This window comes from Pleurodeles waltl, chromosome 5, assembly GCF_031143425.1.
Source record: "Pleurodeles waltl isolate 20211129_DDA chromosome 5, aPleWal1.hap1.20221129, whole genome shotgun sequence".
Taxonomy (NCBI): Eukaryota; Metazoa; Chordata; class Amphibia; order Caudata; family Salamandridae; genus Pleurodeles; species Pleurodeles waltl.
In genome coordinates, this window is record NC_090444.1 from 446,579,447 (window position 1) to 446,592,366 (window position 12,920).

The 12,920-nt window shown below is 43.8% G+C and overlaps 1 protein-coding gene across 2 annotated transcripts in view; it reads left to right on the forward strand.

Moving 5' to 3' along the window:
- The window catches only part of ACTR2 (actin related protein 2), a 167,446-nt gene that overhangs the window by 50,151 nt on the left and 104,375 nt on the right, over positions 1-12,920 (forward strand). For both annotated transcript variants that reach the window (XM_069234264.1, XM_069234265.1), the window contains exon 3: positions 5,592-5,807. In XM_069234264.1, coding sequence (XP_069090365.1) covers positions 5,592-5,807 — 216 coding nt within the window. The remainder of the gene's footprint in view (positions 1-5,591; positions 5,808-12,920) is intronic.

A 12,920-nucleotide genomic window follows, 5' to 3' on the forward strand; every position in this document is an offset into this window, starting at 1 on the left:
GAAACTCTTAAAAAGCGAATTATGGTCTTTTAAAAAACTGCAGCAGGAGACGCTCTGGGCCAAACTACATTATGCATCTAAATCATCCGACCCCAAAAGATTCTGGAAAATCATCAACACAATGGACAAGGGACCAGTGGCAGCTAATAACGCAAATATTTCTGAGGAAGCTTGGGTACACCATCTAAAGTCACATCTAAAGGAATTGGAAACCGAAATCGCTCCGCAATCCCAAGGGTTCTCGGAGATCCAAGAACCCGAGGTTGCAGAATGCCTAAAGATCTCAGCATCAGAATTAATAAATATCATTGGGAAGTCGCGAACGGATTGCGCCCCAGGGCCTAATGGTTTACCGCAGGCCCTGTTTAAACAGGAAACAGAAAGATGGGCCAACTTCCTGGCTGAGATGTTCAACTGCGTGCTCACAACGGGAATTGTCCCGGCAACCTGGAGAGGCTCAATAATTCATCCCATCTACAAAGGAGGGAACGCAGCTTCCCCAAGCAATTACAGACTTATAGCTCTCCTAGATGTCGACCTTAAGTATTTTTCATCCTGTGTGTTAAAACAGCTACAGTCTTGGGTTACAGACAATAACATTTTGCCATTCAATCAAAGCGGTTTTACCAAACATCAAGGAACACTTACAAACCTGATGGCACTGGGTCTCATCACAAATAGAGCAAAAGCAACCAGGACCCCCACCTACCTGTGTTTTGTTGACTTTAAAGCTGCCTTCGATTGTGTTCCCCGTGGTAAACTATGGGTTAAACTACAGCTTTGGGGACTTCCAGCTACTATTTTAAAAGCCATTGAATTAATTTATTCTGACACATGGGTGAAGGTAAAATTAGGGGGCGGCTCTCATTTATCTAGGGCAGTTAAAACAACAGCTGGTGTTAAACAAGGCTGCGTATTGGCCCCAACACTCTTTTAAGCTGTATATAGCGGATCTGTCTACAAAGCTAAACATGGATCCATCCCACTCCCCCTCTTTGGGCGGCCAGCAATTATCTAATATGTTATATGCAGATAACCTACTACTAAATAGTAACACCAGAATAGGCATGCAGAAACTGCTAAATAAATTAGGAGAGTTTGCAGGGGTAAATGAGTTAGAAATCAATCACAAAAAATCCAAAATGATTCCATCAATCGCAGGCATACCGGCCAGCGTAAATGGCTCCCAAACGAAAAGACCCTGGAGGAAGTAAACTCTTACAGATATCTAGGAGTCGTGGTCGACGGCAGGTGCAACTTTGCGGCTCAAAAAGAAGCAATAAAAAACAGGGCGCAGACCCTTGCTTACCCATTCTGCAAACTCGCTAATTCAATCTGTGGTCACGCCTTGAATCCCCTAACAGCCATAATGAGAGCCAAACTACTATCAACTCTCTCGTATGGGGCAGAAATAATGAGGGGTATGGAGGAAACTATTTTGGAGAAGCTTTTGATAAAGACGTACAAGCGTGTCTTTCGGCTACCAAGGCACGCTCCCGCTGCCCAGGTCAGACTAGAATTCATGTTTGTTAAACAATCACTGGTTCGACGAGAGCTTTCATCAAATGCTGTTACAAACTGAGCCGTGCCCAAGAAGGGTCTCTAGCCAAACTAGTCTGGCAGGAAATCATCCTGGAAAGAGGCAATGGAAACTACAAAAGGTATCTGGAAAGGAGTGTAAGCCTCTTGAATCTAGGTGGGGTTTGGGATCAGTCACTTACCACGACGGCTTTTAACAAAGCAGTCAATAAGTCATGTAAACTGCTTAGTTGGTTAAAAGACAAAGAGGCTCTGACCAAAAGGTTGCATGGCTGGCTGACCCTTAATTCGTATAAAACTCTAAAAGAATCTACACTCTTGGCCACCCCCTATTCACGGAAAATTAAGCAATGCTTCTTAAGGCTTAGGCTGGGCGAGGTCCCAACGCCAGACCTCCTCCCAATTTGGAAGAAAGGGCCACAAATGGGCGCACAGGAGTGCCGCCTTTGTCATCTGGCGGTAGAAAACCTGATGCATGTGGTCTGCATTTGCCCGGCCCTGGCTGAAGATAGAAAACGTTTATTGAAAAAAGAAATAAACGGCTTAGGGATTAGATCCTGCAGACAAGCACTAATCGAAGCATTCAACCCACAAAACACCATATTGAATATTAGATTGGTTCAATTTTTGGAAATTTACTCCTGTAAAATAACGTCTGCTGAAAGAAGCCTGGGATAGGGAGGGCGCAAATAGAGACATAGTCCCCCCACTTTGAGTAAAAACGACAAAGTTAGAAAGGTATGTTGGTAATATTCGCCACACGGCCAGACCACTATGTAGTACTGTATTAGAACCCGGAGTCAAGTAGGGATTCTTCTTCTTTGTGAAATATACTTTCTCTCAGTTATTTAAAATTTTATGCAATTTATATGTTTTAATGTATGAGCACGGTTTTGTTTACGTTTTATGTTGAAGGATTACTTTTATGGTTTTAATTAACCGCTCTGGTCGCATAAGGTTGTTTGGGGCAAAATGGAACCCTCTGTGTATTAGGAATAACTTTGAGAGGAAAACACCACTTGAATTGGCCATTATCAAACAAATATTTCTACAGTGGCCTGTAGATATTTCCATTTGGGTACCCTAGGCTCACCTCTTCTGAATTATCAGTTCATTCTGGTATTTGCAACCTCCAAGTGGCTTTTAAGCTTAAAAAGCAGCAAGAGTTTAAGGCAGGTTCATTTAGTTAGGGTCTGTGAAAAAACATTCAGACTGGGAAACCTCTTTGAGCTGTGCAGCCTTTTGTTAGAGGGAATTTAAATATTCAGGTGATGGAAGGTTACACTCGGCACCTAACTATGACCTGTGTCATAACGTTTCAGTGTATGATTGTTTTCACATTTACATTCAATAAATTGGCTTGTGTTTGCAAACGAACAGACATCCAGCATATCCCTTAGTAGCAGAACGTCTTTAGCTCTCCACTAGCACCGTTCTATCAGTTTCGCTTATATACAAATGAGACATTTTCCCAAGAGCGGTGAATTCGAATTTACCTTTGTGAAATCTAGTTTGGCCATGTTTGTGACTCCTAATATTTAATATCCCAGGCGCGAGTTGACTGAGCAAGTTTCTCACCAACCTATTAATTTTGGAGGGTTGCACTTTATCAAAAATATCAGACAAGAAAATGCACTTGGTTACAGAATGTGTCCGTGCTTCAAACGAGTGCCCGCCTTCATTTGGTCTGCAGTTGCTCACAGGACCGCGGTACAGCATAGGGCAGTGTGAAGTACATTTCTGACATGGATTAATTTGCCTTCCAAAGCAAATACTTGCTAAAAGAGATACAAATGCTAACTGCTGTATCGTACAATGGTCGTGCTCTAAAATTCACACTGAACAAAGTACTGCTCTCAGAAGGTTTTGGTACTGATTATTTAGACTGTCTCTTTTGGTGATTTAATCGGTATTGTAATTATTCGTTTTCTAATTTTTTTTCTAATTCTGCTCCTCCTTAAGGAAAATATGAAGTCATTTTGTGATTTCCTTTACTTAAATTGTAGTTAGCACAGCAGATGTGATTAACAATTCACACTTTCAATCAAAGTCAAAGGAACTGTATTGATAAATCGTACTGATTGCACTATGCACATAATTAGAAATGTGAGACATTCCTACACTTTCGTCCTGTTAAATATTTTTAATCCCATACCATAATTGCGAAGGTTTTAGTCCGTTCATTTTTTTTTTGTGTGTGTAACTTGACCTATCGACCTGTTAGAAATATTCCATTTGTAGGCCCTGATCGATTTATGTACACCAGTGCTACGTTGCTACCCTGGAAGGCTGAGCTCATTAAATGCGTTCTGTTGGCAACAGTTAAGTGACAGAAGGAAAGCACCCACTCACTGCTGACAGCTCCATACAGCGTGCGCGCGCTTCTATTAAGATGCTGAAAGGAGGGAGGACTGCTGATGGTTTAGGCTTTTACTTGCGCTCTCTCCTTAGGTGACGCTCTCACAGCCTAATCTTTGACCATCCTCCTCTAAACTCCAAAGCATATTTCACAGTGCTTTTCCTTTGATAAGGCTTATCAACCTGTGAACAGCCTAGACCAGAGATGCAGGTTACAGAGCACCCCAGTCCAATCACAGGCAGTCTAGTCTGCTTCTGGTCCTCAGACGGAGGTAGTCTGTTCTGCTTCATCCTTATGTGCCTGACAACCTGCTCACGATATGAAAGGGCGTCCAGGAGCAGAATACTATACTGCTATCATAATAGCACTAAGCACTACACAGATGTCATTAATATAACAACACTAGCAACAGTCTTACCTGCTGAGCCGTATGTGCTCTCCGTCCCTCACTCCCCCTGCAGTGGGGGTAACGGTGAGGATGCAAAAAAGAAACCGCAATGACAGAAGGTAAATAATTGAGAAAGAGACTGCCTGAAATTGACAGAGCCAAAGAGAAGAATAGGCAGACTGCAGCGATTGAAAATGAGACCGATTCAGAGGGAGCTTTAGAAGCAGCGAGTGCCTGGAAGAGAGATCTATCGGTACTTAAGAATAGAAGCGAACAGAAAAAACACTCCTGTCCAGTCTTAATACAGTCTTTACTATAACCATCTGTTAAGGCCCTGTTTTGCTTTCACTAATGACCAAGCTGAAAACAATCTCTGGAATGCACTTCTTAGTTTAACGAAGACATTTATTATTACTTCACCAGGACGTTCCTGAGAGAGGAGATTAGTAGGTTGGAGGCACACGTTTAAAAATAGTCACAGCAATGAAAGGAAAATATATCAAAGTGATTCTCAATTGCAATGTACAAAGCAATTATATGTGATTATATTATAGCATAACTTCAAAGCAAAGAATAAAAGTCAAAATTCAGCACCGTAGGGCCTATCACTGCTCTTCATCTTTCTCATGCCTGCAAGTTGATGACTCCTGTTCAACTGCGAGAAAGAGATTTTCCATCCGTACAGGACAGGCCAGGCAGCTGACATCCGCTCCTGACTGAAGTCTCGGAAAATTCCCCTTGCTGCTGCCCAGGGACACCTCTTATCCCTTCCCCCTAATAGTCAAAGCTATGGCTACTGTAGGCCAGAGTTGGAAGAAACAAGCGTTGAAGGTTGGCCAAGTCTTCAAGGCCTCCAAGGCTGACTAGAGAAAAACACAAAATATGCGCTTCCTTATCATGGTTAGTGTTCGGTGAGAGAATCTACGAAAAACACAGCTTGGTTTACCATGTGGAAAAACTCATCTCAGCTGCAATGTCTAACTCCACGATAAAGCCAAGAGGCAGCTAAACTGAATACAGAATGTAATGTCTAAAGCCACGTTAAAGCCAATAGGCAGCTAAACTGAATACAACATGTAATGTGCTACTGGTGAACATTGAACAACTAATATGCGCAGTGCTGAAACACAAAGTCAGTGGTCAAACATACTTATTTTCACTACAGGCCCCCACAATTTGTACCCTTGTATTTAACCTTGAGTCCATTATTGTACCACAGCTTTTTGTTTTGTCTAGACCCTTTATATTGAGATCAGTGTGTTGTCACATAAAGAATTCTCATCAAAGATGTTGACTTTGTTGCAGGATCTCATGGTTGGGGATGAGGCAAGTAAATTGCGATCCATGCTAGAGGTGAACTATCCGATGGAAAATGGCATTGTTCGCAACTGGGATGACATGAAGCACCTCTGGGACTACACATTTGGACCTGAAAAGTTGAATATTGACACCAAGAACTGTAAAATTCTGCTCACAGAGCCTCCAATGAACCCGACCAAAAATCGCGAAAAGATTGTAGAGGTATGTTACAAATGTAAGAGAATATCTGTTGTGATGTTCAACACAATATTGAGAATTTTAACTGCTGTTTTGTTCATTAAACCTTCCTGGCTTTTTAGGGTGTATGTTAAGTTTAGGAATATGGCGCATAATAGAACGAAGTAGTTCGCACGAACTAGAAAAAGCATACACCACTGTCATTATTTTAATACTTGTTTATCTAGTTATCCTTTTATTTATTTAGTGTTATCTTGAGCTATTGCTCACAGCTGGTCCACATTATACAGAGTATTGTTTTATCTATATAACTTAGTATTGTTTTAACTGTGTGGTATTTTTACGTGAATGCTTTCTCTTGATATTGGCCTTTTTTGTGTGATCACTGAAAAAGTTGTATGAAAAGTGGCATGGAGTGTTTATCTGTGGAGGTTGTGTAAAGTGAGAAGAGGAAATACTTCACGAGAGACACCCAAGGAAGAGGTAGGCCAGAAATGAACAGCTTGGACAAGATGACCGGCTTAGTGATTAGATGGATTTTGCAGTCAACGAGCATGAATAAAGCAAATGGATTATAAAATATGTTTGGAATGAAAGATGATTTGGTGGGCATCGATAATGAATCTTTACAGTTTGCTGAGGTTGTTTTAATTAAATGCAGTTTGCAGAAACAGCATTGAAGGAGGTTATAGAAGTGGTGGATAGTAAGGTAAACACTGATTTTCTAAGTGTGGTGGAGATGATTTTGGAAATAGCAATTATTTTAAATTGGTCATTGGATCTGTTAATTCTTGCAGGAGGGGGTGGTGTCACTGATTAGGGGCTAATTATGTGCTATGGGGACAAAAGGAGGGTTGATTATTTAGGAGCACAAGGGCTCAAGTAGTTTGTAGAGAAATAACCAGGTTTGATATCCGTGGGGGGAGGGGAAAGCTAAGAAAGCAAAAATTGGAGGTCTTTCTGTGCGAGGTAGAGATAGTTGAACACAGTAGCGGATCTGTGGTGGCATACTGCAGTTAGCTAAATGGTTTTTGGGGTAAAGCATGAAGCAAAGATATCAGATAAGAGTGAGTATTGCATGATAATTTGCAGGTGGGATTAGGAGGAGGTGTAGGGTTCTTGTACTTTAGCTCTCGGGAACAGAGGGAAGCTGTTGGTGTCTGTAAATACTCAGACCTGGCTTTTTCATGGATGGAAGTGAGCATTTTAAGGTTGGCGATTTGGGCCCTAAAGCTTTGCATAGTAATTTACAGGATATCAGTATGCCCCATGTGTACATATAATGATTCTTAGGTTTGTATTAGTTGTGGCCTCTTAATTACTTTGGTGCCGCTACCAGCAGTAACTGGATCCGTTGGAGTTATGAGAAAGCATTGTGGATCTCTTTACGTTAGCATCAAGATTTCAGCTGCTGAAAGCAGCCGAAATATGTGTGAAAGCATTGAGAAAATAAAAAGTCACCGGGGTACTTTGTCATTGGCCATATTTTTCCCACCTCTTGGGTTACTGATAACATAGTATCAATAAATCTAGGGGTGTGAAAATCACTTATAGCAGACAGTGCTTTTGGAAAGAGCAGAACAAGTATAAATCATTGAATGCCCAACAACCTCCATGAGGCTGTACTCAAAAGAGAACTGGCACTCACCAGTGAGGTCCATGGCTAGACAGCAGAGGGAGATGACCTGTGCAGCAACTGGTCTAACCTTTAAATGTTATGCTGCAAAACAGTTTTTTTCTCTCTCTGGCCTCTTCGGACACATTAGATGCTAGGACGTGATTTCCAGTGTCTACTTAAGTCACAGAGAAGTAGGAGATGACTGGCGGTCTGCATCCAGGCATGAGTTAGGTAATAAATTCAAGCATTGAGTGATTTATTCAAATGGGCAGGTGGCAAAGTCTGGCTGGAGGCAGATGTAGTCAGAAGAGGATCCATGAGGAAGCATCTCACTCCCTGTCCTGAAGTGGTGCATCAGTTGTCGAATCCTTAGGTTGTATCGGCATGCCAAAGCAATGAAGTCAGGTGGGAAGAGAGGGACCCAGATTGAATCAAAGTGATCAGTTTTATTCATGTATTTAATGGTATTCCTAGAATGTAAACCTAGCACGTGAATTATGGCTTACTGTCTTATTGCAGATTTATCTGGTATTCCATAGGAGGTGGAGAAGAGTTGAGAGTGAGAATGTTAACTTGTTAATGTAAATGTTTGAGCAGGGAAAGGCAGTACAGTGTTAGTCCGTAGGTGGGTGGAAGCTTGGTGTGGGCAGACGGCATAGTTTGGAAGCCAGCGGTGGCACAGAGCACTGTAAAAGGTTGCGGATCAGGGTAGTTATTTTGGAGAAGAGTATAGGAGGTGATTGAGATGGAGGAGACGGCATGTAAAGGGATGACTTGTGTAAAGAAACCTGTGGGAGAATGTTGGTAGTGGTGGAAAATTAAACATACTTCAACTGAGCTACTTGCGGGGTTTGCAGCATCTCTTTGACATCACAAACCACATTTTGCTTCCAGTTATCTTATTTGTGCAGTCCTGGTTTAAAAACTTTTGTGTTCTATCTAGGTTCCAGCCTTGTCACTTGTTGTGATTAAATAGCCTTTCTGAACATGATACTCAATTGTCAAATCTCTGAGAAGCACTTAACATGCTGCTGTTCCTCCTGTTAAATGGCAGAATAACTTCAACCAGATCATTCAAACCTTGACTGACTGCAAGTATTACTTGGTGCAGTTGTTACACTGCACATGGAATAATCTACAAGGCTGAGATTATAAATTCACCAGCCTACCTAGCAGAGAAATTGTCCATACCTGTGGTGGACACCATGCACCAGTATTTAGATTAGGTACCCTCATGGTTAATAGTGCTCTTTACATACACATTAGAGATTCAAATGTGTGAGAGAAAACCTGGAGACAAGCCCTTTGCCCAGAACTGTAGACTTACTTCCCTTCCAAATCAGACTTGCCTCCTCCAAATTGCAATTCAAAAAATAAATTGAAATCCACTTTTCAAAAACGTCTGCCAGCAGGCCCCTCCAAGGCTGACTGCCCCAATGGGACTTGCTTTTCATCCTGTATTGACGACAATACAGACTTCTGCTCCAGCTCCAAGGTCTGCACCAATCCCTTCCATGCAGGTGCTGCAGTGTCTACTGGCATCTGTGCAGGATCTGACCCAGAACCGGCAACCGCCTGCGCCAGGCTTAAGACAACATGTGAGGTTACAAGGCACAATCTATAGTTATTGAATCGAACCCGCAACCTCTTCTTAAACACCAGCATTGTCATAAATTGGACGCCCTTTTTGGATCCTACTGTAATGTGGCCCAGGGCCTCTAAAATGCTCACCAATTTACTCCTCACTCACAGCACAGATGATGGGCTGTACTTTGAAAATACAAATGGGCAAGACACCTCCCCAGAAACCAAGGTAGTTTCGCCACCAACTGAAGAAAGCACCTCTTGTGCAGTGATAGTGTGCAGTGCAGCAGAGTTGTTAAATTTACAAATACCTACTTTTGAAACCAAATCTAATTTGCTCATACTCTAGCCAGTGTCACTACTTCCCTCAGTCGAGGCTGCCAAAGACTCACTATTGGCCACTGAGTCAAAATCAGGCAGGGCTTGCACGGTCAGTTGACCTTTGGCCAGGCTGCTTATACCTGCACCTGGTGACCCTGATTTCCTATCAGGGCAGCCCATACCTGAAAGCCTTGTAGTAAAGCAAACCCAAAAGCCTTCCGTTCCAGTGAACAGGGAATCTAAGTTTATTGACGCTTTTGACAAAAAGATGTTGGCTTGGCTGTTAGAAATAGGGTCTCTAGTTGGCAGTCAGTTCACACCCTGACCAAGTAGTCAGGGTAAGGGCGATACCCAGCTCCGATAACCTCTGCTCACCCCCTTGGTAGCTTAGCACGAGCAGTCAGGCTTATCTCAGATGCATTGTGTAAAGCATTTGTATATAACACACAATACATTGAAAACGCTACAAAAAGGCGACACACCGGTTTTGGAAAAATTGCCAATATTTATCTGCGTAAAACTAGACCAAAATGAGAAAAATCCAACATACATAATAAAGTTATGAATTGTGCAAGAATTAACTTAAAAGTACAGTTTCTTGAAGTCAGTATCTCCGTCTAGGGCTATCCCAGTGTTGTGAATAGCAAATCAAGCAGTTCAGACTGGCTACAGGGTCGCAGGCCAGCTACGGTGTCAGAAGACCTGCATACAGTACCTTGGAAATCTAGGACATTGTGATCCTTGTGACGAGATCCGAAGTGCAGTGTCGTCGGTGTCAGTTCCAGAGGTCGTTGTAGTGGTCGTCTGGCCCTTGAAGTTACAAGCGTTGCAGATCGAACTCTCAGCTAATGACGAAATCAGGGGTGCTGGTGTTGACGTCGTAGGCTCTCCAGTGCAAAGCGGGATGATGCATCATGCGGTGCCCACAGATAACGGTCCAGGCAGGGGCTTTGTGACGGCGTCCTGCGGTATCGGTGAGCACAGGTCTGTGGTGGGAAGTGGGGTGGTGTGGTGTCTCCAGGTCGAGGTGCAGACAGCGGCGGCAGCGGCGGCATTGCTGAAGCGCTGTCGGTAGGCCTCAGGTGGCGGAATGACACAGGGAAGGCTCCGTGCAGCCCCTAAGGGTCACAGTGCAGACAGGGGCATCTGTTAACAATACTGGAGTTGATGGTGCTGGTGTTGGTGGACCGGGGCTGCGGTGCTGGAAAGGACGGTGGTTCGTGTACCTCACGATCAGTGTCCTGAGGCCATGGTGCAGGCAGCAGTGTCAGTGTAGAGTGGCGTTGTTGGAGATACCAAGGCTGCGGTGTGAGCAAGGCGATGTGGAGTGCAGGGCCCACAGGTCACAGTGCTAGCAGCGGCTCGGTGAGCGCATTAGGTGGCCCGGTGACAGCATCAGGGTTGCAGTGCGAAGTGGGGCACTGCTCTATGCGATGTCAGCAGGTCATGGTGCAGGCAGCAGTGTCGTTGACAGTGTTGTGGTAGCTTTTCTTTTGTTGCAGCACAAAACACACACTTCCCAGTGCATTAGGCAGATGATCCTAAAGTCCGATATGCTTGAGACTTTCAACAGGAGGCAAGCTCTACTTCAAGCCATTGGCGAAACTTCCCAAGCAGGATACATAGCAAAGTCCAGTCTGTGTACTCTTTAAGGCAGGAGCAGAAACTGCAGGCCAACCCAGCAAAGCACACATAGCAAAGGGGCAGTACTCCTCCTCGGCTCTTATCCTTGGCAGAGGGTCCTCTTGATCCTGAAGTGTTCTAAAAGTCTGGGGTTTTGGGTCCACTACGTATACTCAAATCTGCCCTTGAAGTAGAGAAACGTCACAGAAAAGTGTCTGTTCACGAAATCTTGCCTGGCCCCAGACACACTCCAGGGGGTTGGAGACTGCATTGTGTGAGGAAAGGCACAGCCCTTTCAGGTGCAGGTGTCCGCTACTCTCTCCCCACTCTAGCCCAGGAAGATTCAACAGGATATGCAGAACACACCTCAGCTCCCTTTCTGTCACTGTCTAGAGCAGGGTTCTGCAAAGTCGGTCCTGGAGAGGCGGATCCATGCCAGATTTTTAGCATATCCACATTTAGAAAACTGTAGATTTCTGAAACATCTGAAACTTCTTTTTTCTGAATGTGGATATGCTAAAAATCTGGCATGGACCGGCTTTGCAGAACCCTGGTCTAGAGGGAATTCACAAACAGCCCAACTGTCAGTCTGACCCAGACGTGGTTCCACAGGCAGAGGCGCAGAAGGGTTAAGCAAGAAAGTGCTCACTTTCTAAAAGTGGCGTTTTCAAGCAGTCTAAAAATCAACTCTACCAAAAGATGTATTTTTAAATTGTGAGTTCAGAGACTCCAAACTCCAGATCTCTATCTGCTCCCCTTGGGGAAATTGCACTTACAATATATTTAAAGGCAGGCCCTGTGTTAACCTATAGGAGGGATAGGCCTAGCAAGTGAAAACCGAATTTGGCATTATTTCACTATCAGGACATGTCCAACACACCAGTACATGTCCTACCTTATAAATACACTCCACCCTGACCATGGGGCTACTTAGGGACTACCTTACGGGTGACTTACATGTAATAAAAGGGAAGGTTTGGGCCTGGCAAATGGGTACACATGCCAGGTGGAATTGGCAGTTTAAAACTACACACACACACACACACACACTGTAGTGGCATGTCTGAGACCTGTTTACAGGGCTACTCATGTGGGTGGCACAATTAGTGCTGTCGGCCCACTAGTAGCATTTGATTTACAGGCCCTGGGCACACATTGCGACCTTTCCTAGGGACTTACTAGTATATCAAATATGCCAATCCTGGATAAACTAATCACCAATATAATTTGCACATGGAGTACTTGCACTTTAGCACTGATCAGCAGTGGTAAAGTGTGCAGAGACCACAATCCAGCAAAAACAAAGTCCAGCATACCATAAAAACAGGAGGTCAGAGGGCAAAAAGACTGGGGAAACAAGCAAAAAGATGCCAGGTCTAACACTGGCCTTATGTTCTTCAAACACAATGTACCTTTCTGCAAGTTTCCCTTATGGACTGTGAGACATGGCCAGCAAGAATTTGATGGCTGTCCTGGAGGACCTCAGGGCATTCCTTTCCCAGACGATCCATGATGCAGCAAAATAAGTACTGTGACCTAGCCTTGACACCACGGACTGCATAGGCTTTTTTTTTATTATTGAGAAAAGTTGTTTTTGTAAAGGTTTAGTTCTGAAAAACATCTACTGAAGTAAAATCATTGACGTAGAGCAGGATAGGAGAAGGCAACAGAAATTTGTGGGGTTTTCGTCATGACGGAGAGGTGACAATGCCCGTCCTGGGGACCTACAAGTCGGAGTAATGGAGAATACGCCGTTCCAATTTTGCAGGAACTGCCACCACAACTGCGCACAGAAAGATAAGCACCTGGTGTGTAAAATCTGTTTGTCGCTAGTCTACAGGTGCCAGGACTGCGTTGCCTTCCGGTGTTTCCGCACCAAAGACACTAAAAGTAATAGCATAACAGAGTGTAGCACACCATGCGTTGCAGGGACAGAAGGCCGGTGAGTACCTGAAAGATCTGGGCCTGTCGCAGAGGGAGCCGAGGGCAAA